The 24,727-nt window shown below is 41.9% G+C and overlaps 1 protein-coding gene across 1 annotated transcript in view; it reads left to right on the plus strand.

The window, feature by feature from the left end:
• LOC131881006 (protein lozenge-like) overlaps window positions 1–24,727 on the plus strand; it is a gene marked incomplete in the record, with an annotated part of 24,938 nt that extends 211 nt beyond the window's left edge. Inside the window, 6 exon segments of the mRNA XM_059227752.1 lie at window positions 1–279; window positions 3,399–3,512; window positions 7,137–7,238; window positions 7,619–7,837; window positions 14,376–14,621; window positions 23,374–24,727. Coding sequence (XP_059083735.1) covers window positions 1–279; window positions 3,399–3,512; window positions 7,137–7,238; window positions 7,619–7,837; window positions 14,376–14,621; window positions 23,374–24,023 — 1,610 coding nt within the window.

Genomic DNA, 24,727 nt, shown 5'->3' on the forward strand with positions numbered 1-24,727 from the left:
AAGTCAATGAGATCTTGGCGGAACATCCCGGAGAACTAGTCAAAACGGGTTCGCCCTCCTTTCTGTGCTCAGCTCTCCCTACTCATTGGAGATCAAATAAAACTCTACCTGTGGCCTTTAAAGTTATAGCTTTAGGAGACATTAGTGACGGAACAATTGTGACCTTGCGGGCTGGCAACGATGAAAATTATTGTGCCGAACTTCGGAACTGTACAGCCGTGATGAAAAATCAAGTAGCCAAATTCAATGATTTGAGATTTGTGGGACGCTCTGGACGAGGTAAGAATGTTGCTTTAAATGCTTTTATTATTCATATTGAGTTAGGGAAATGATTTAGCTTTAAAGTTATTCATGCTCCAATAGACCCAAACGCCATTCCTGACGGGCGTAAATCATTATCCTCAAAGTAAAAGCAGTACGCCAATTTGGGCCAATATAGCTAGTGGTAGCTAAAAGACCATTTCAATTTCAAACTCCAATCCAAAGGCATTCCTTTTTGCAAAGTATCAGTGAATATTATGGGGAAAAGGAAACTTTCTGTATTACTTTATTGTTTTATTATTGCCCCAGCGTGAACGAAAATCATGGGTCCCATACAACATACTACTGGGTAAAACTAATCCTAGAAGTAGAAGGAGATGTAAACGACGAGCAAGAAAAAGTAATGCTACTGTATCCTCTCGTCGGTCATCAACTGCAATCAGTAATCAGAAGTTAAGCTATGAAACAATGGACGACCAAAGAAAGAGCTGCTTGCGTTCTGTCTTATCTCTATTTGAACTTGAATCACACTGAACACAAAGAGTAACGACCCACTTTAAACAAACATCAAATATAGCCTTGTCGTGTGCCAAAATGCTCAAAATTACCTGACTCCTCGCTCATTTCCTTTCTCGCGTTTCAATTTTGCCGTTGCTGTACATGGATTCGGGTCGTACTCGTACGTACTGCATAAAATTGCTCATTGATTTCGTATTGATTTCTCGCCCTACTCTTTCTCTTTGCACTAAATAAAGCTGGCCAAGGGACAGAAGAACAAAAAAGGCGACCCTTTGGATTTCAACAGATGACAGCCAACTGTTCTAGTGGTTTCATTTCTCGATATCTTTAAGAGCATGATGATTTTAATGATGCTTGGTAGGAAAATCAAAAGACATGGACAATCACATCCAAGATCAAATATTGAAGACTAGGTCTGAATGAGATGCTTCTGTTCTTTGAGGACTGTGGTCAAGCCTGGCTTCAATTCACAAATTGAAATGCCAATGGTATTGTCAGCCGAAGTTGGAGATGACAACATATTTTGGTGATAAAAAGCCTTGCGAATATTTTCAATAATCAAATCATAAAATGTGTGGTTGGCCAGGCAGCTTTGTCGTATGATTGAGTGTCATAAAAAATCAATTGCAAGCTCAGGCATATTTCAAGGAGAAGCCATATTCTGAATTCTGGTTGTTGTGTGCATGGCATTCACTTGTTCAAGTTGGTTTGAGAGTGAGCGTCTACCGTTTGTTTTTGTTAGCCGATTCCATTGCTCCCTTTCAAGCGATTTGTCCTATTTTTTTGGCTTAACCAGAGCCTACTGTATTCTCTTAAGGCATAATGGTCATACTAGCTACTAGGACTTTTAAGAATAGTTTGTGACCTGAGCGCCTTGAAGCAATATCCAAACACCGAAGATACGATATTGTATGCACCGTGGTTCGTGCTATTGTTGCTCAAGGACTTTCCCGTCAAAAACAGGGCCAGTGGATCTCGGCAAAGATTCCCTGGGTTCATTTTGTTCTTAAGTTCAACGTCTACCTAGACGCACTACAGATGCATTCTTGTTCGTTTGCTTCAGAGTTTCGATCTGTTTGCCAATCGATACAATAGTAATGTTAGTCAATCATTCTCTTTCTACACCAAAATCATTGGTTTTGGTCTTTCTTGGATAAAATGATAAAAATATAATTGGAATCAAGCAAAACATTGGATGTTACGAGATGTTCAATGCTTGCCTATGAATATCAATGGATTTAGCATTATTTGGCACAGATAAATGAAAATGGTAGGTTTATTTGACGATCTCCTGATAATACTATATCATCTGACGAACTACTCGTGTGATTCGGTCTGACAAGTCTTTTTTTATTTTTTCTCGGATGAAAGAAAGTGGTGTTCGTGGGTGTATTTAAGAAGGAGAGACTACATGTGCCACAATTTCAAGGACAATTTCTTGCTGGTTTAATATTGTTATATTGTAGCGGTCTGTCATTATTCATGACTTATTCATGTCATAATATCCTAATATGATAGTAATATAAAACTTTAAAAAGCTTTTCCTTCAAACTCAAATATAAGTACATCTATTGAACAACAGCGGAGTTATCTGAGTTCTAACAGCTCATTTCACCCGTAATATTTCACAAAATGTGACTTCATTCAATTCTAACGCACTTTAAATATTTTTTATGTTCCATAGTGAAAAAGAAACAATTGTCTTTATAAACCGTTCACTTGCTCTTCAAGAGTAATATGTAGGTGATTAAGCACTCAAATGATGGAGCCATAAAACGAGGAGCCTCCTCGAGATTCTCTTGGAATCCCCTTGAAATCTCGCGACCCAATCCAAACACCGCCTCCAATTTGGCCATGACCAAAATTTCTGCAATTCCTAGTCTCTGTTTCTGTCCCTCTCTTGTGACTCCAAGCCTACAAACATTCCAGAGAAGATCTCAAATGTTCACGGAATAGTTTCCATTCAGAGCTTTGAAAGTTTTCAAGTATTTACTTCCTTCATCAAGCCATTTGGGAGCCCATATCTTTCCCGCCGAGAGCCAATGTTGTACCACCAGACGACAAGCTTGAAGGCGAAGAGCAAGCATGCCCCATTCGTTGGAACATCGACCCCTGCGCTGGCCGGGATCCCGCCCAAGAGCACCATCAGTAATCCTCTTTGGAAGGGAGCGAGCAAGCAATTGTTTTAACAAACTATGTGATAATTAATTGATATCGCCTCATCGAATGAAGCCTGCTCATTCAGCCTGCACATACTGAGCACCAACAAGTTCTTCCAGCCTTTTATTCCTGGCCCCCTTTCTCTCTAACTAACTGACACGCACGCTCTCTCTCTCTCTCTTTCTCGCTCTCTCTGGTGCATGTGTGTGAGTGTATTTATGAGGTTCGAGATGGAATTTGGAACAAACGCAATGAGGGAGCAGGAAAGGCAGCAGGAAAGGCACTTTTCCGCCTAAATGCCAAGGGACAGTCTCCCAAAGTTCAGGAGGAGAACGATATATGTTCGTGCATCCACATACGCGTACGTGAATAACGTGGATAATGCTACACTAAGGAATGAATCAGGGTAAAAGCTGACTCGTTCAAAATTCTTCTTATACTTATCAATTTTCTTTCAGGGAAGAGCTTCAATTTGACAATTACGATCAGCTCGAGTCCGCCCCAAGTGGCAGTGTATACCAAATGTATGAAAGTCACAGTGGATGGACCCAGAGAGCCAAGGAGTAAAACTAGTAAGTTCAGATTTCAAATTGAAGCATTGGTGCACTAATATTGTTCCTCGTTTGACATACCCCCTTTTTGACATGAAATTTCCATTTACAGTACGTTCAAATCTTCTTTTGAATTGATGGAGCCAATTGCTTTTTAAGATTAGGTTTAGAAATCAAATGAGGAGGGAAAGGTAGAGAGTTAAGGGGCCAGGATCGGAACTGCCAATCAAAAGTCAATTGAGCTTCCACTCGTATTGATTGCCATCGAGCGTGGCCAGAACGAAAAAGTAAGCGGGTAAGTAATAGATAGATAGATACTGTAGTTGATAAGAGCGTCCTAGATCGTTCTTTAAACCGTTGATGGGATGCATTGCCGAAGTCGACGAATGATGTGGCAGTAAATGTGTTGCCGATTGAAGTGTTTTGTGCTGAGGTATCATCTAACTCCAAGGGATATGATACACCTACGTATTCACCAAATAATCCAATAATCTGCGTGGCGATTTAACCAAAGGTAGACTTCAAAGCAGACAAACGTTTTGAAACTCTCCCCGGGGATTTAGAATTAAGCACTACAAATGACGGATGGCTATTTTTATGAAAGAGAGCGAACAAGAGACCGGAGGGAACAATCGTCTGGAATGTAATAATCATAGCAGGATTAGTCATTGGCCTTTATTGATTTTGGGGTGTTAGTCAGTCAGGCAGCAGCCAGCCAAGGTACTTGCTATCGTGGTCTGCATTGCTCTCTTTGCATTTGAATGTATATGCAGGATCAAGCTTCTGCCAACATCATCATCTAGTCATCATACTCTAACTGCAATTGTTCACTGAAGTGGTTGAAGTTGAACCACCACCAGTCAGAACCTGGTTTTCATTGCAACACACCCCCTGCTGTACCGTACATCCGCCGGTTGAAGTTGAACCACCACCAGTCAGAACCTGGTTTTCATTGCAACACACCCCAAGCATAAATGGCTTCTTAGTCTCCATTTTCGAGAGCTTCAGCTCTCAGCCAAAGGTAGGTATTGGTACGATAATTGTCTTTTTGCGTGCCAACCCATGTGCACAGCACTCTTTGAATGTTGCTTCATGAACAGGGTGATACACGGCTTGCCACTACGCACTACTTGTATGCTGTGTGGTGGATGGTGGAGCGGGGTAAAAAGAGGCAAGAATTCCTCGGATTCATAAGGAGCTAATAAGAGCACCTGTGCGAGTTTTAGCCTTGTAACTGATGAACATTATTGGCTCCGTCAACTGGTTGGTTTGCACCGTACTTGTTCTATGCATCTGTCTCACATTATACACTAATCTGGCGCCTCAAACTCCCATTACCAAGTCGAGAGTTCTCATGGGTTGGAGCCCTCTTAACAGCTCTTAAGAAAACCGGACTACATCTTGCTTAATAAAGATGGTAATTTGATGAAGCGGGCAGATTCCATGTTTCGTTTATCACCGGAAGAGGAACATGATTTGGAGCAGCTACGATGGGTAGTTGGCGATTTTTTTAAAATCTTAACCACTGTTTGGTCACGCGTACCAGTCAGTACATTTGAATGCCTGTTAACAAGTGCTGTGTCGAGCTACGTCGAATTACTGACTGGGCTTGTCAAAGTTCCCATCTGATAGTTGTTATTCCCTGTCGCGAAAATTGTCTTGACAAAATCGACATGGATCAGAAAGATTATGCAAATGTGCTCATTAAACATTCTGCTCATGTTCAGACGTATCAAATCCCTCGTTGTGAGAGAATCCATCATTTCGAGCGCTACTCAAAGAAAGAAGGCTTCAAAATCACGACAGTCGTTGGTATTAGCATATCATTCTTGCTCCATTTGTTATCTTGTAGCCTAGAAATCACTAGTACCAGTATATGTGTACACTACATGTCTATCTAGCAAGCTTTCCCGAGGTTCGAATGTACGTACTACACGACGTTCACCAGACGGTGATGGTTGATCTGTACAGAATTGAACACAGTCGAGCAAGAGTTGCATGCATGCATGCATCATCATCATCATCATCATCATCGTTGTAATCATCATCGTTGTAATCATCATCGTGGATTTCAGCTGAAAAAAGGAGGAGGAGGAAGAGGAGAAGGAGGAAATGTGATCGCCGATCCTCGCCGATTTACATGATTAGGATCTTATTTTGTGGTTTCCTTCAAGCCCTCATAATGTCTGGCGATATCTCAGTGAACGATACCAAGTGCAGTACGACAGAAGAGTGGAGTGGTGTGCAAACAGGCAGGCAGGCAGGCAGGCAGGCAAGCAGGCAGGCAGGAAGGTATCAAGAAGCAGTAGGACAATAGAATAAAATCATCGCTCAGTAGTTCAAAACAACCAGGGTACGGGTAGAAATGACTAATTGCTTCTTAAATAGAGGAAGAGTGTAAACACGGTTGTCACTATACTGTAGTTAAAAAATAGTTGGAGAGTATCCTCTCTCTTTCTCTTTTTGTCTTTGAACTTGAGAAAAATCAATAGCAAATTCTAATTAGTGCGAGTAATTAGTAACAGAGAAAGTGAGCAGTCGTGGAATTTGGCGCCCCCACCTTTGACAGACTGTAGGTATAGGTTCGCGTGTCGTATTGTTTGTATGCTTCCTACACATTCATCCGTAAATAAAAGACTACTTGAGCGCCCGTGCAGCTGCACAGAAAAGAAGCATTTTGATTCAAGTTGAGCAACGGTTTCAGTCAAATTGCAAACAAGATGATAAATAGATATCCAGGCATTTAGGGGCCAAAATTTGGACCAAAGATCTAAATAGGCTCATGAAAAGATCGGCTAACCCTTCACTTAAGCTTGATTGAATATGTTCATTAACCAATATGTCAGAAAGAGTATTTGAAGTTGCATTTTATGTTTTGAGCGGAAATCAAGTTTTATGATTCAACCTTTTTGCTTTGTTGTTGTTGTTATTGGTGGTGGTGGTGATGATGGTGTTGGTGCTGTTATTGTTGCCGTTAGTGGTGATGTTGGTAGCAGTGGCACGCTGCACTGCCACTTCCATCTTTATTAATGAACTAAACAGGAGGGATCCTGAAGCCCCTATCGTTTTACCAAAAAATCCCCTCAAAAAGGAATTTGAAACTGAAAAGTTGTGAGAGAAAGGAAGTTTCCTTGTTCAAGTTGGTTATGAACAATTTGTGGCCCATTCCTTGGTCCTGCTACTCGTGTCACCGTTTGTAAGGAATGTGGAACATAAGCACATCATGAGCGAGTATTACTCTCAAAATGGCCTATGTAAGAAAGTTAATAGAAATTGCCCATCATCCTTCGCGTGTAATCTTTGTCCATGGTAAGTGGTATGAAATCCTGGGCAGTTCTTAGCTGTTCTGCGGTAAATGCAGCTTTGAATCATATTCACATTCTAGTTCTCTATAGAGGAGGAGTGAACTAGGACTGTCTCAACAACGACTAAACAGAGGGAGAGAAAAATGAGACGCAGGCAGATTCATTCCAGCAAAGTTTTCCGGGAAGGGAAAGTCGAAACAAGTAATCTTTCGTAATCCTCGGGATTTTCTGCCTACAAGAAAGGTTGAGGTTGTCATGAAAAAGGATTTCCCGGAACGAATGAAAGAACTTTCTTTCGAAAAATACAACAAAACCTGATCTCTTGCCAACTCCATTTCAGGACAACAGCAACATTTCCGACCTTTTTTCGATACGCGGTTCACGGGTCATCTTCTCGAGTTGCGAAGAAAGTCAGATCCATTCAATATGGCCAACCCTCAAGGTAAGCCTTTTTCAAACCAACAAGCCTTGGAACACTATGGTAGATACCATAGTTTATAAAGTGAGTTTTGAAAACTGGTGCCCCCACAATAATTCAATACAAAATAATAGTAATTACTCAACATGTTTTTCACGAAATCCTCAATCTTCCTCTTACCAAAATATTGACTAGTCAAGCGTCTTCGGATGAAATGTCGCTAATCATTATGGTTATACAAATATGAATTCAGACAACATTATTTATTAATACTACTACTACTACATCTTCTTTTCTTCGGTCATACAAATATGAATTGAGATAACATTTTTTACTACTACTACTACTACTACTACTACTACTACTACTACTACTACTACCATTTCCTCTCTCTCCCTTCTTAGACGACTTTAGTTGTGCCATGTCAACCATGGCGGCCGTTGCTGTGGCTTCATCGCCAAAGTCAAATTCGACGACTGGTTTTTGGTCTTGTGCCACTTCGGGATTGGGTTCAAATAGTGGTCATGGGTTAACTGGATCGGGGGAGACGGGCCAACAACATCCTCAGCAACATAAATTTCATCATCACTCTCTTTCTTCCAATGCATTTGAATATCATCAAGGTAGGTGCATGGGCAAGCGGTGGTTCCCGCAAAGCATGCATTGGATATTGGATATCATGGAATGATTTTGGGATTTTGAACTTTTGAACCTTAAGGCCATGAATTTTGGTTTTTGGTTGGTTACTTGTTCCATTTTGCTGCTTTAATTGCCTTTGGTTCTCCAATATCTTTGTATAAGCTTTCTTTGTCCTTGTCTTTTTTGTCGGTGTGTAAAAATTCCATCATTTCCTACTAGCACCTTATGTAAGATGTGACAACTCACAGTCCAATAGTAGAGTGAACCTGCAATAAACCAGTCCTTTAGAAATTGTATTTCATGTATTTGCCGTACTGTATTCAATGTCTACGTGCCAAAGTAGGTATTCATGGCGTGGCTCGGGGTACGAGTTGGCCCTCTTCCAATAAGGGTTTTTTGTCAATCGAAATGACCGGATCATTAACTCATTTCGTCATTTGGTCGCAGCAGTTTTAGTATCAGCAGCCAAGCACTCACGAATTCAGGGACTTCCTTGGCACGTGCGCTTTGGCACCAAAAGGCACAAAATTGATGAACACTGCTCAGGTTTAGTTAGAAATTCTTTGAGGAACTACTAAGGTCTGCTGCATTGGGGAACTCAGTTTTTATTCCATGAATCCACACTTGCGGCACTATTTACGACCCAAGTACATCGTGCGAAGCATTTGACGTCATCTTTTAAATGAATTTTGGATTCGAATAGGTAGGCAGACATTACTTCATTAATTTCGAGCAAAGACAATTATGGTTCAATCAAACAGCTAAAAAAAGCATGTTGATCAATTAAGTTTGGACTTGGCTTCTCGATAATGTTGATTAATTTGGACCATAAAACAAATGACTTTTTCACATGAACATGGCCTCCAGATATGTGTGGCCCTAAATTTTGATTGGAATCGCCGAGTGCCATGATTTGGGAACCACCCTCCCTCCCCTATTACTGTATTCCGCAATGAAATAACCTCCTGGCTCGTTTCCCCGCGTAGCAAAGTGAACAACAGTCTGCCTGGGTTACTAGCGTTGTGACAAAGTACTTCAGAGACTACATTACTCACAACCCCAAATCATCCAAGCGCCATTTCATCCACATTATGCGTATATTATGGCGAGAGTATGAAGCTTTAGAACTATCATTATTCAAAATATTAAGGTTGGTTGGGTGGTTGGTTGGTTCGTTGATCTGTTGTTCGAGTTTCCACTTCTGGCTGCTCGGAGTTGTCGTTTCCGATAATAGGCGAGCTCTTGTAAAATTAATGACCAATAGCGCATATTTGAGAATCATTGGGCACGTACGCACATACACTCCTTGCCAACGCTGCTTCTCTGACTTCACTGCCGTGTGCCCTCCAGCCTTCAAAGTGAACTCACTCACTCACTGGGTTTTAGAGAGAGTCCATTTCCATTTTTTGTCAGGTAGTTGATTGCTGTATCGTTGGTGGGGCAAATACACGTACTCTACAGAGAGTCTATGTATATCGATGCGTGCTTACACAGAAGTTGACATGCTACAAACCCACATCTGCTATTGATTCCTCGCACTTTTGTAATAAAACAACCCACCTTCTGTGCATGTCTGTATGAGAGAGTGAATGAAAGAGTGGGCTGGAAGTTACATACGTGACAACTGCAGTCCGATCAACAATCACTTTTGAGAACAAGAGCGGATAACTCCGAAAAGAGGAAAAAGAATACATCCAACAACAACGGAAGCACAAAATTGTTTGAAACTATAGGGGATAGAAAGTTGTTATATCGTGACAAACTCACGTTAGTTATACCATGTCAAGGCTATACCAAGAAATGGAATTTTTCTTAGTTTAGTAAAACAACTTCTCCAATTATTGAAAGGTTAGTTAGCCTGTGGGGCGTATTGGTGTTGCTGTTTGTCTTGCTTTCTCTCTACAGGATATAACTACAAAGCCCAAAATTATGGCGCAAAGATGGAGTTTTAGCCGCTTTTGATTTACTTAACAAGACTAAAATATTATTGTCAGAAAGGTCTCAGTTGCTGAAAACGGAGTATGCGTATCAGGCATACAAATAAGTGAGAAAAGATTCACACTCAAACTTGCGGTCAGAGCACTGAAACCACCGACTAATATGTGTTTAATTAGACCTTAAAACGTTTCATCATGTCGCAATTAGCTAAGATCCAGCCACAAGAATCCCCTCTAAGTCAATTACGCTGATTTCTACTTGGCCCTCGCGTCCAATGCGAGTGCTGAAATTCGTATGAATCATTTCGCTTGATCCAATTCCTTTGTACTTCTTATTTGTTCACTTAACTTGGGTTGTGGCTTCTAAGGTCAGGTTCAAAAACTGCAGAAACATACTTTCACATATTCATCTTTTATATATGGAAAATAGCACCAACACCAGCAACAATTCAACGACGATAACAACAACAACAACAACAACGTAAAAGATCCCTGTAATTCATCATTAGAGATAATGTCTTTAAACAAAGAAATGTGTAGTAGATAGGAAGAATGTGTGGACGTTCTCAAATCGTCCTCAAATTGCACCATTCTAGATACCGAGATGTTCAAAGCAACAACTCTAAAATCATGTTTATGGTGGCACTTATTTGGTTCGCATGCCAAGTGATTGTTTGACTTTGACAAAAGTATTCTCAACCAACAAGTGTGGCCAGAGCACTTTTCTATTCGTTACCAATTCGCTTGTACTAGTGTGGTAGTAGTTAGAACTCCAACAAGAGCAGTAGAATGCAAGCACTGAGCTGACTACCGGGTGCGATGAATTCACCACTACACTTTTCGCGCGAATATAACACGAGAAATATCTGGACTGTAGAGAGAGTAATGAATTAACTTTTTATAAAACTCCAACCTTTGGCCACTTTTCGAATGTTGAGGGTCGGTCTGCAGCCGGTACTCTTCTTGGAGCTCAAAATCAATCTCAGTGACCTAAAAGTCCTTTTTAATTCAACAACACGAACAACTTTTCGCGCCGCAGACTGTCTATAGATTAATGCCAAAGTTCCAAAAGCTGAGCGTAGGAGCTAGAGCAATAATTTCCTCGTCCTCTTTCTCCATTTTGTTATCAAACTGTCAAATTTTGATTGATTTGTTCAAATGGAGCTTTAAACAGCTGAAAAATATCTCTTGCTTCTAAGATTGGCGTAAGTAAAAAAAATATATATTTCTATAAGATGTAGTAGCAATTTCATCGCCCCACGTAGTATAATTGTACAGAATTGAAGAACATCAAAGAAGGTAGTGACAGGAAGAAAAGAACGAAGAAAAAGACGAATGCGACAACGGCGACGACGCCGACGATGACGACGAAGTAATTGAATTCTGTTCACGGTCCAATGCCTAGGGCCGATAAAATCTACGTAGATCGCCAGAAAAGTGTGGACTTGAATTGGACTTACCATACTTTGAAATAAATATGGAACATTCTGATATCATTCTTCACCGACGTAGCTCCAATTTCAGAAATATCCTTTGCTTTGAAAGTCAAGAATGAATTAAGCCAAAACCCCAATAAAAAAAATATTTTCTGAGAAAATCAATGTCTATTACAGTGTTTCTCATGGTATGCTGCAATTCACGTGTTGCTAAATGTTCTATTTGGTAGCTGTTTTCATTTTATGTTTTGTTATAACAGCATGTCGGAGAGTGCCACAAAAGCAAACATGATGAACAAACACTTTGCATCCATTAGGACAATAATCGGCGGCGACGTGGAGATGACCCAACAAGATAACTAGCAAGACAATGGCTCAGGGGAAAGAGGAGAAAGACTTGTTTGATCAGCTTGGTCGTCAATTTGAGTATCCAAACTAGTCTCGAGCCAGGGGCTAAGCAAACACTATTCTTCGAGTCGGACCTTTTTTTTTTAATTCCCTGACTTTTTTACCCCATGTACCTAGGTTCATTTATTGAAGCTGGCTAACTGTTCTGGAATTTGGATGTTTGAATTCGTTAACGACGTTAAGGCCGGCCGCAGCGGCTTATCGCTTTTGACCCTGAGGAAGCACCATTCTTCGTCTACGTACAATGGCGCTTTCGTCTGCATGCCAATACTTGTAGTCCTCGACTCGTAGCACTCGTGGTACTTCCTGTTCGCGTGAGTGAGAAGCTTTTGATGAAATAGAAGCGCTCTCTTATTTGTCACTCATTCTTGACATTTGTCTAAGTGGGAATGGCACGAACACGCCGTTGATCATCCGCCTTCACCTCTTCAAAGCCAGCAAAAGCGACAACATCGCTTATCACCCCCATGAAGAGGGGCAGGTTTGACGTCCTGAAATAGAGGGCTAGAATGGAGATAAGTATTTGACCTGGAAAGTGATAAGACTGACAGACAGACTAGTTTTAAAGATATGGTCACTTTTTGAACAACTGGATTATTAGGGCTCGAATTCGGATATTTGATAACATCAATTTCAAATGCAGCACACTCATCGAACGGCCTTGCCCTTTTCTTTATTATAATCTCTACTCACACTAAAGCGAGTAAAGAAGGTGTAGGAATGAGAGACGGCTATTCAAAAAAGAACTCCCACTTCACCGAACGATGATGTGCTTTTCAATCCATGGAGTCTTAAAGTCCCAATTGCCTGATTTGGTAACCATTCCATGCAGACACATGGAAGAAACACCTACAACCACTCCAAACAGTTAGTGTACGATTTAATATGTCTGTATCATATGAATATTAGGTCCATCAATCACTTTGGTTTTGATGATGATTTGGTAAAGATTAGTTAGTTGTAGTGATGGGTTTCGAACCGGTAAATCAGCTATTTAACATGAAGAACTTGTCAGGGCTCCCAATTCAAACAAAAAAGGGTACAGAAATGAAGACCTACGATCAGGAGCGAATTTTATAGCAGCCCTGGTTTTGAGGCCAAGAAAGGCAGGGCCACGTTTTGTCACTCTACTGAGTGGTTTTGAGTTTGTTTGTGCATCCTATTTCGCTCGTGATAGGAGCCCTAACCGAGGTCCTTGCAGTTATAAAGCTGACATTTTGGCTCGAAACACACCACTAGTTAGTTGAAAAGTAGGGAAGAAGGGAGAGGGGCAGCGACAGAAGCGAATGAATATTTTTGATCAATATTTGCATACACGCCCACGTCCTCCCCCTTTTTTCCCGGCGGGACCGTCAACATTTGGATTGCTAATGCTGTTGGTCAATCCATCCTAACCGCAATTCACCTTTTGGTTAGGATGAAATTTTTCAAACATGGTTTTCAATTTAGGGATGCCTTCTGCGGCTTTAGTCTGATGCAAGCCAACCACAATTGATGATTCAATTAATCGAATTCTCATGAAGCCATTGTTTCAATGCTGGTGTGGATGTGTGGGTATGAGTCAAACTGCCAACACAAGTAGGTACATGTTAGAACAAGTGAGTTGATCCATTTGCTAGATAAGTTTGATGACTGGTTTGTGAAATTGAGCAGTTTTGCCACGAAAGCAGCCATGAAATGTTGGCGCTCTGGCGCTAGACAACAAACCACGAACCTTTGTTCGGTCTAACCAGCTCTACTTACTATGTACGTATTGTGTGTACGCGTACGTTCACGACTTCAGACTCGGCGGCCATCTATCAACATTTATAGTGTGCTCATGTCATGGTGCCATCGAAGTTCTTTGCTAAACTCGTTAGCATTTCCGGGTTGATTCAAGAAGGGTCAGCAATACAATCTTGGTGGTTCATTCACTCGATTCATAAATTCTTCACGAAAAAGATAACTGCTTTAATTCTAAAAAAAAATGCCCGAAACCCTGCACGATAGCAGCCATTGACCGACCAGCTCGTTGGGATATTTGAACGATCTTCAGGAATCAGCCTTGCAAATGGCTGGCTGGGCAATTGAATATTTTCACTTTCTCAGCGGGATTACTCTAGACCGTGTTGTCGGTGTAGGAAGTGGAGGAAGAACTTTGCCATGACAGAGACGTTCGTGCAAAGATTCATCAAAATTATAACGATCCTCAGAATTTCCAGTGAAATTGGTGGAAAAGCAATATACCCTCTGCTCAACTGACAGAAACCAACGCGTGATCGTTGAGTAAAATATCTTTTAATAGTTGTCAGTAACGAAGTTGTCTTTATTGTCGTTCACTCTCTCACTCTCTGTTCCATTGCAAGTGGAAGACTAAACCCAGAGCCAGTCAAACCGTCGTCGTTGTTGTTAGAGCTCTAGAAAGGTTGAGGCCAATGTCACCGATTTGCTCACTGCCATGACGAGTAGTTTCGATTTCTTTTTGAACGCATAAACCCCTCCCAGTCTTGGTTTACATCGAGGGATTGATGCTTTTATGGGACTCGATTCCCACATTTCCATCAGCCCTACGTACATATGTGCGTTGTGTGGATTTACATTTGCAGTTGGAGATCGGTAAACGGTGAATTGTCATGCCTCCGAGCAGCATGTGATTGTTGCTAATTGCCAAATTACTACTTTATTGTCCTCTGCGGGCTTTTCTTTTGTTTCGATTAAGCTAAGAATGCGGCTGTTTACATTTGCTTACTTCTTGATTTCAGATAACTCTCAATTGGCTTTAAGTAGCAGCGGGGCGGATTCTCATTGGGGCTACAACAACCCCTACGCCTCGGCGTACTTGGGACAATCGTCCTTCAATTCCTCTACTGCAGTGGCCGCAGCTGCAGTACTTCCCTACGGATCCGCTGGGGCCACGGACTCGGTCTCAGGGACTGACGTGGGGGGAGTTAACAACAGTGGTGGACAAGATCTTGGCATTAGTGATCCCAATACAGCACTTCCGACAGGTAAGACTGGTTATTCAGTTTGCGGTCGGCATGGTTTTCCGTGAGCGAAAGATCTCCAGAGAACAGGTACTCAAAGAAAGACCCGCCTGGGAAGGGTCTTGAATTTTTGACTCCACCTCCCGTCGTCTGAAGATGGATGCTACGGCTTAGTGGGTAGGAGAAAGAGGAAAAACATTGGAGAAAGTCTGTCTTTTGCTGCCTTTTTTCCTCATCCCCTCATTCGCTGATTGTCGCTCTCTTTCGTTGGGTTGGTCGGCTCGAGATGCGCTCTCTCTCTCTCTCTCTTTCTCTCTCGTTTTGGCTCATGTGCCTACTAGTAAAACATGCAAGGATGGTTAGATGGATGAAGGCATGATATGAATGAATCTATCAATTGAACCATTAAGATCGTAGTTGATTTGGCTTTGGTTTTGGTTTTGGTCTTGATTTTCATGTGGTTGGTTTTTTTTTCTCGTCCGTGTCTGATTCATGATGTGTGAAGCCCAGATTGTTCTTTCTTCCTTTACACCGCCTGTTACGCCTTCAGTGCAATAGTAGATCAGTGCGCAATGAGACTGTCAATTTTTAGCAATTGATTTTTGTGGATGAACGTGTTAACCACAAGAATGGCAAAGAATATTTCACTCGGATCCCCTCTTCAACAAGCACGACTCCTGCCACAACCACGAACTCTGCTGCCCGAGTCGTTCTCTGCACAAGTCATATCTTCATTTCTTTCAAAGAGACTTCTCTTTACACACTTCTCCCACCACGTGATGGGTTTAGCTTGCACCTTGAATAAATGATTGCAATAGTTCAATTCTGGTCACTAGCATATCAATCAACAGAGGGAACAGACGAGCGAGATAGATCCCATCATTGGGGAGAGGTGTTCGTTCGCTCATTTCGATCATTGGAGCTTCGGTACATTTCGTAAATCCATTGGCCCTGGCATTTGTTTGGCTGGAGCTACTGTAGAAGCCGTTTGAAATCAATAGACTGGTGTAATAATCATAAGTCACGGCTCATCAGTCTGTTTAAATTGTCAGTCCCGCTAATTATTACCCGTAAACAAGAAGAAATGGATAGGGGAGGGCGATAACCAAGATGATGATGATGGTAATGATAATGATGAAGTAGTATTGAAACCATCATATTTTAAGGGGATTGAAGTCTTTTTCCAAGAGGAGCCAAATCATAATGCTGTTCAAAGGTAGAGGCAGTATGTTTGGCAAATAAATCTGATCGCATCCTGTACATAGTTCGAGCCAAGAGTAATTTTCCCCTCTACCGTAATATACTTCCTTCACGTGAGAAATCAACTGGTAAAAGAAACGAAGAACGTGTAGCAAATGTTTAAGGAGTTGCAACAAATGTTACGTGTTTGGTTGTTACTGTTGCTTCCACTTTCGTTGTGATCGTCAACGTCATTGCCATCGCCATTGCCATCACCATCGATATTTGACGACTGGTGAGTGAGGGGCATTGTGAATATCATTATTGCTTGATGTCTTGATAATGATGACGCACACGAAAAATGACAATTATCACACAACTCCGGTGGCCCATCAACACAAGGCAATAGGCTCACTGTAAAACTGCCCCAGGGAAGTCCGCCCATCCCGGGTCTTCTGAGCCAAATACTGGAGTTAAGTATTAATTCAACAACTTTACTCCACCTCTGGCTCGATCCTCCTCCTCCTCCTCCTCCTCATTCTGCTCCAACTCCATCGACCCTGACTCCAAAATGGCGGCTTATGTTGCTACTGTTTGAGAGTAGGAGTAGTAGTAGTAGCAGTAGCCGTCGTCATCAAAATCATCATCATCATTGTATATGATGGATTTTTTCTGTCATGATTAGTCTGCGTGTCGCGCACTCAATCGATATCCGCTTGCAAATGATCTCGGCTTCACAGAAAATCAATCCCGACCAATCGAGAGACTTGTGTGGCTCCGCCTCATGATAATAATAATTTCCCCCCATGGAAATGATTTCTTTTCTGTATTCAGTACATATCCTACAATGAGAACTAGCTTCCAATAATGTTGGTCCAATACAATTGCCTTCTGACGGCCATTTCTTGCTTAACTCTCTCCCGGGGTAGTAATGAAAGGAGAGAAATACTGATAATGATATCAATATTAATCATGAGAATGAAAAGCGAATATCAAGTAATATAGAGATAAGAGTAGGAGAGAAACACATGATAACTCCTCAAGCTTCAGGAATTGTTTTTCAAAAAGCTTAATTACCTAGAATCTTGACAAAAAGGGCCTTAAAAGCGATGATTTGCCAATTTTCTGCATGCAACTTGGTTTCAGTCAGTACCTGGTCTCTTCAAGAATGTACGAGGTGCAAAAGCCTCAACTAAGCCATTACTTTCGACTCCCTCGTTATTCTCTCTCATTACTTCTTCCTTGTTAGTTGATTTCATAGGAAATTGCCAAAAGAAAGTGTGATGACAAGAGACTCTGAAATTGTTTTAGTCTTAGACCTGAAGAATTGCAATATTATTCACCCTATAAATGGAAATACATGCAATAAAGTATTTAGAAAGAGTCTAAATTCTAGAACCTAAGTAAAATTATTTATAATATGTTATTGAGAGCTATCGAAAGCTGTCACTACTTTCACCTGTTCGATAATGACTTTTCAAACGGGCAAAAAAAGTCAGATTTCTCAAGATTAATTTTTAAATTGAGCCAAAATGATGCAATAAAGAAAACTCATTTTTGGGAATGATATACCCAGGTAGCCACACACTTCCTTTTATCATTTGTAAATTTATTTAGATTGATACAGTTTTACAGTGTCGAGCTGCAAATTGAGACAGCTTTCCCTGTATGTACTGCGGCGAGATGGAGCTTTAACAAAGGCCTTTTTGACCCATTATATAAAAGTGTTTACATCTTTGAAGATATCTTGAACCTTTTCACAGTGTCACCATGTCACAGGGATGAGAGAAAGAAAACAGACCTGGCCCCATGAATTGGTTGAATATCGTCTAAGAATAGGATCTTGCTTGAACAAGTCCTTGTCAAAGTAAAGAGTTGCACGCTCATTGATCAGTGGGGCCACAACAAACTGGTCAAGAAAGGCACAGTTAAGGCGGTAGGGTGGGTTGTACAGTATTTAATGTTGTTCAATTGGCCAGCCATTGATTGCATTGTCACATACCGTCCTCTAATCCGTCCCAATTCAGAAAGTAGAGTCTTTCTCACCAACGTAATGCTCTCTCCATGTTGTTCACCTTTTTGTAGTGTCTCATTCAGTTCTTCCGCATTGTGGATTCATCAAGGACGACAATCCCAATACTTGTCTCAAGAAAGGACCTAACCTGAATGTTTGTAGATGCAGATGTCAAGCAGAGAAAGGGATGATAAGGCCGCAATATCTTTTTCAAATTCGGCAAGCCTAAAAGTCAGGTTCAAATCAAATCAAAATTCGAACGAACGATTTCATCCCGCCCAGGTGTTGATCCGTTTGCGAACATTGCGTAACATTGGTTCTTCAAACACTGGGCCTAGTACGGAGCAAAATCTTGTTTGTCATTAAGATTTTGAAATTTAGTCTGTTCTTGTTCTCCAAGGACCTGCAGTTCTGTAATTGTGCCGAAAATACAATATTTTTAAAATTCAAAGTAAGTCACCAAAAACTCGGAATCAAGCTAGTCGCTTCCAAAGTGTTTCTCTCACCAAAAATGAAGATTGACTTTCTTAAAAAAACAGTTTCAGATTCGATTCTTCTCGGATGATGGGTCTTGCTTTGCTCATTTCTAGCATTCCTAACTTCTTAAAGATCAACCTACTCTGAGCGATTCATGTTTACAAGCCAATCAGTAGAATTGTTCACGAGTCCCAAGAATTACAGAGTAAAAAATTCATAAGCTGAAAAGAAATAGAATGTGTAGGGACCCGTTACCCGTTCAAAGCCCTTTGTACCTTTCATTTCCAAAAGTAGCAGCACATAAGGGTATATGGGGTAAGGAGGGTAAGAACCCTCTGTCTGTAAGTCTCGTTACGTCTCTCCGTTTCTCTCTATCTCTCTGCTTACAACACAGACACTTCCTTGTTCATGCAGACGAGTAATCCGCTTCGTCTTTCATCGCCCAGTTGAAACCTCAAACTAAGTTCCAAGTACTGAGCGCATCGTCGTGTGCAATCACGTTCATGTACTCGATATAGCATACATACTGCACTATACAGTAGTAGGAAAGATCGTCCGTCACCATGGGGAGAACGACAATCGAGGACGTAAAGTGCCTCTAGAGAGCGGCAATTATCTGCTTCCTTGGAAGTGGAAGTCGTAAGGGAACATCAGCAACAACAACAACAACGCTAATAATGATAGTAATAATAATAATAAGAATAAGAATAAGAATAAGAATAAGAACAATAACAATAATAATAAGAATAATAATAATAATAATAACAATAATGGAATAATGATGATCACCCTTTTCTTTTAATGAGTTATTGCGAGCATGCAAAGTGCTGACGGCCCTTTTAAACGTTCGTTGCCAACGAACGAATACTGGTAAAACGGGAAGCGTCTGGCAGTTACAGAACTTTTGCTTCTGGGATACGACTATAATTCGGTGTTGAAAGAAAAAACTCCCTTTGGGTGGCAAATAATATCCAATGAGTGGGGGAGCCTGTTCAAGTATTTATCATTTGCTAGGTTCAATACTGTACAATGCAGACAGGCCCTCATCAGTGAATGACATCGTTTGAATTGGCCTGAAGAAATTGTGGTCTTGGTTACAAAGATTTTGTCTCGCCGTAGACAACAGCAACAGAGTGACTCGAAGAATTAATGGAGTGGGCGAAAAAGCAACCAAAAACTCCACCCAAAGCCACAATTGAGTCCTTGAAGGGAAACTCAAACAGTTGGACCAACCAAGTATCAAACAACAATCCCTGATTTCATTTGCCTTGAGATTGTGGGTATTTATTGTCGGTCAGAAGTTAGTCTTGAATGGTTTTTCTTCGTCTTCGGTTTCATTTTCCCAATTCCTCTGGCCTATTTCTTCGTTTTGGCCGTGACGATGACGTTGTCGTTGAGAACTGAAATGGACGTGAGAACGTTCATCTCAATGTCTCTCCGTCTTCGTTTAATGATGATGATGATGATGACGATTTTGTGCCGGGGCAAACTATCTGTCAAGTGGGGTAATTAAGATTCCAAAACCGCAGAGTTGATGTCCGAGGATGTTTTTGTCGATCAGCTGGCGCCTTAATCTCAAGATCAAGCACTTCTAAACAAATCAGGAAAGATCATTCTCATGATCTCGTAGACGAAGTACGTCAGATGCGCTCTGGAGAGCAAGTCATTAAAACCACTAATACCTAAGATTGTGATGACAAGAAATTGGAAAAAAATGCTTAGTTACGAATTACATACAAGTTGCTTCTTCAATGGGCAATGAGAGGAAACTTTTTGTTTTGGGCATTTTCTGCGCCTGGACAAAGCCGCCCAGGCACAGCCCATGAAACCCTGTTGGAAGAAGCATTTCCTGTTGCTGCACTTACAACGGCAATGCTCATGAATGACCCGAATGAATGCCCAAGGAAACTTGGAATCGCTCCACATTCTCCTTGTTGTATTCGAGATTGATGAGATGATGAAATGATGAGATGATGGATGTAGTCAGTTCATTGCACTACCTAGCTATCGGTGTCTTTTTAGTTGGGTGTTCTTTCACTGATGCTCAATGCAGCCTCACGACTCGCTGGCTCTTGTCCCTTTTAAAGGGAGACAGTCGGGAAAAACTTTGAACAATAACGAGCATAGCACGTACGAGATTTCACATGCATTTCCACAAGCTTCCAAAATCGAAGACTTCTTAGGTCCACTCTTAAACCATACCGATACGTACTTAGATCCACCCCAGCACTAGTGCATCCGTGGATATGCTGGATTTTTTAAACTTGAACATATTTGACCAATTTACGTGATCTCGACCTAGCTAAGAAGTCATTTGCTCGCTGATCAAAAGGGCCTCAAACCATATCCCCGACTCTTGTCCGATCCCAAGAAGTAGTCTAATTGTGAGGAAAAACTGACTTTGCCATGTACGTACATGAGCAACTAAGAGTAGTAAGTAGTGTTGGTAGTTGCCAGATGTGCAGCCTCCTGTCGTGTGGAAAATACGATGTGACTTCTTGGTTGAAATGCCCGTAAAACACTTTGTTAGCTTCGGATGAACGGCAGGAAACTTTGAATGAGTCTCACGAGTGAGCAGTCAAGCGGCAGTCGCTCTATTAGTATCATGTAGGTACTGTACGTACACTCGTCCGGCCGTCTGTCCGTCCTTACTTCGTACGTACGTAGGGAACGTACGTAGGTAGGGGAGGACGGATGGGTGGATGGGCTCCAGTACCGCCAGTCGTATCAATGCATGAACACATGATGATCATGAGGATGAGTATGATGATATGGTATAGCCCTCACATATTCACTTTACTCATGGGAAAGGGGACTTTCTTCGCGGTGTGCCCGTTGGCAAATAAATTTGATCTTCGCTCAATGAACGGAGAAGCGACTTGAATGATAAAAGTCTGGCTAGTACGACGTTTTTGCTACAATACCGTACATACGTAGGCATTACAGTGCATGAATATCACTTAGAGAAAGGACGTAGTTAACACGAAAGATGTTTCAATACCCACCACCTTTGATAGGTAAAACACTTTCCTTCTGGTCCGACTCTATTAAAGGAAGAAAAGAAAAAGATGAAACGGGTTCACTACGTACACCTCTCAGAAAAAGTTCACAATCCATTTGCTTTACGCTTGGCTAGTTGTCAAGCACTCCGAGTCCATCCTGAGTTCTTTTTCCCTCGGCCAAAATTAAAAGCAAATACCGTCTTGAAGGGCCGAATTGCCTCGAATTATGTGGGAATTGGACCCAGTAAAGAGTCAGGCGGATGGAAAATTGCCTTTAATTGTTTAATTCAAGGAGAGTTTGTTTGTCGCGCTGTCTAACAGCCTTGCAAGTTGGCGGGTGTTTGTGTTCCTCATTCCAGCCCGCCCAGGTATCGTTTTATCGTTGGATGCCTGCACCATCTACCAAGCTATTCACACATGACATTCTGATTCTTGTTGTCTTCTGTGAGACTGAAAATCAGATCGGAATCGGAAGTATTACTATCCCACTTCCTCCTCGAAAAGGAGCAACTCACTGCATCAGCATCTTCATCAGCATCTTCATCATCATCATCATCCTCGTCGTCAACAACAACAACGACTTTTATCTTAGTACAAGTAAGCAAGGTCGGGGTTCCTACCCATGAAGATGATTTTACTGCCATGCTTTCGGGCGTGTTCTGGAGATCCAATAAAGAAGTCTTGGAGAGGAGGAAAGACGTGGTTTTGACGTTTTGGGGAAATGGCTTTTTGCTCGATTTGACACTCAGTCTCCTGCTGAGAAGCATTAACGCCGACGATGACGGCGACGACACGATCGGCCACACCAATGCCTGATTGAGACACCTCCCGTGATCATGGAGCGATACTAGTTACTGAACAAGCTTACTAGCTAGTTCAACTAAGGGAGGATGCCCGACCGACATCGAGAGTCAATGTTCTGTCAGTGATGCCCTCACTAGTCAGGCGCCGCATGCATTGTTGTAAACGATGGGATGGGGAGGCACTTTTCTAACAATGTCTTCGTGAGTAGTGTGCCAGGGACACCGAATATGGGGAGAACCACTCAAAAACCTCCACGAAGATTTTGGAGCAAAGCACATTGAGTTTCTCATGATTAGGCTCTCTGAAATAGTCGTAATGCTGCGGATGCACATGTCAGATTAATAAACCGATGATATAAATTAGCCCAGTAAGGTGTCGTGGCAAGATGAAGAGAAAAAAATGACTCCATTTTTCATGTGCACAGTCCACACCGTTCTCCGGAACGGTTGATACTAAATTCTGTTGGGAGAGCTCCGCCGTATTGTATGTAGAGCCATCTACGTATGTGCGGTGTACATACAGTACAAGTACCGGCACAAACACTATATGGAGTGAAGTCTATTTTTTGAGAATGAAGAGGAGCGAAATGATTAAAGAAAGAAACCGCTTTATCATCATAATCTTGACTCGAGAGCAAGTGAGAGCTTAAGGCTTTAATGTTGCTTTTGTTCGTTCGTGTTCTCATCAGGTGAGAATCCCGTCCTTTGTACTGGAATAATCAGAAATCATATCGTGCAAAAAATCTCCTTCCCTCCATCTTTTGCTTGACCATTCAGCCTTTCACAAGCGAACCATTGAGCGAGCGTTTGTCAGATTTAGGCGTTTGAAAAATGATCATGACACGAGAAAATACTTGAAATCAAGATTACATCACTTTTCTCAAATGGACGATGGCGATGTGAAGGAAAAGGAAAAGAAGGGAAAGAGAAGAAGGATCATTTCAATGATAAAAAAGAAGTCGCCTGCCTCGCCGTCACCACCGCTTGTTCTCGAAATAGAATATCGCTAGCTACTGATGCTATGTTACGGCTTCCTAGCCCTAGATATGAGCTCAAATGTAGTAGTCAGATTATCTGCAGAATCGGGCTCAGACAAAAATATCTCGTGACATTTGAACCAAGTGGATGCACACTCGCTTGTGTACAGATACTTGTTAAAAACGAAGCATTTATCTCTTGACCACATTGCATGATGACATTTCCAATACTTGTTCTAAATTCTAATGCAACATATGAAAAGGTCGGCAACGATGTTTCTTGGATCTAAGTCTGACAAAGTTCTCGTTTTTTTTAAATTTCAGTTTTGACGGAGGAATCTAGTAACTCGCCCTCAAGGAATGATCGAGGGGAATATTCTACCAATACGGCGAGTGGAGCCAACGGGACCAGTTCCAGTCGCGATCTGGTCAAGGCCGAGGTGGACCCATTGGCAGTTGCAGTTGGTGAGCGATCCCCGGTCGATGTGGTTGTTTCATTAAGCGATAATGGCACAGGGGGCTCAAGTGGCGATCCCTCAGCTTATCCCATGCATCATCGATATGCGGATCATGTGTCGGGCGAGTACTCGAGCCCTTTGGGTGGCAATGTCTACGGTCCGTCCGGGGGAGCCACCTCCTCTCACCATTACGGACAGTCCGCTTACTACGGAGCCTCCCCAGGGGCTGGATACCTCAACAACGCAATGGCTCCGCTCCTCTATCCTCATCTGTACAGCGCCACCACGGTGAATCCCTCACTGCATTTACACGGAAACAGCTTAGGTGGAACCGAGCAAAGCGGCTTGGTGGATGATTATGGCCTGAGCGTAGGGCGAGATGTCGTCAATGGTGAAGGAGGCGTCAATCATCAAGTCTATTCCTCATTAGAAGGCGATGATAGTCAGACGGGGCCGATTCGTGGCACCTACTCCTCTCGCAACGAACATGGCAGTCACGTCTGGAGGCCGTATTGATCACAAGCCCCGGGTCTCTCTCGGCTGTCGCACTTGCTTTCCCGCTCCTATTTTCCCCCGCATAGTCCAAATCTTGAGCCTGGGCGACGCATAATGCGTTTCACTGTCCCTGTTCTAAAACCGTCGATTCACGCCTTACCAAGATAAGCCCCAAGTAGTTGTTTCTATTGTCATCACCTCGGCTACCTAAACTGTGATGAAGTTAAGCCGGTCACGACAGTTCACCAAGCCTGAGGGTCACTGAAGTCACGAAATTGCATTTAGCTGGACTGGCAAAAGACAGTGCAAGTGCAGGTTGTGGGCACGACGACACAATTTCGTTTGCTTCTGCAATCATCCGTGCTTTTTTTGGCAATTCATTTGTGAACAATGTCTCAAGGAACCGTAATAGCGCATGCTAAAATCCTTCCCAATGCCGATTGCTAATATTGGGTTTGTGTTGTTGTCGCTGTTGCTGTTGATATTCTTTGTTCCGTTTGAAAGCTAGTTTGCATCATCGTGTTAACACCAGTGACCCATATCTCATAATCTGTATTATCCTCATCCTCATCCTCATCACCATCATCCTCCAATCAAAAACGTTTCCGCCATGACAACCTCATTTGGTGTGTTCCAGTCTCATTTACCAATGAGTCTTCTACCCTTATCGCTATCAATATGTAGATAAAATAAATAAATAGTTGACTAATGATCCTCGCCCAAAA

The sequence above is a fragment of the Tigriopus californicus genome, chromosome 5, assembly GCF_007210705.1.
Source record: "Tigriopus californicus strain San Diego chromosome 5, Tcal_SD_v2.1, whole genome shotgun sequence".
NCBI lineage: Eukaryota > Metazoa > Arthropoda > Copepoda > Harpacticoida > Harpacticidae > Tigriopus > Tigriopus californicus.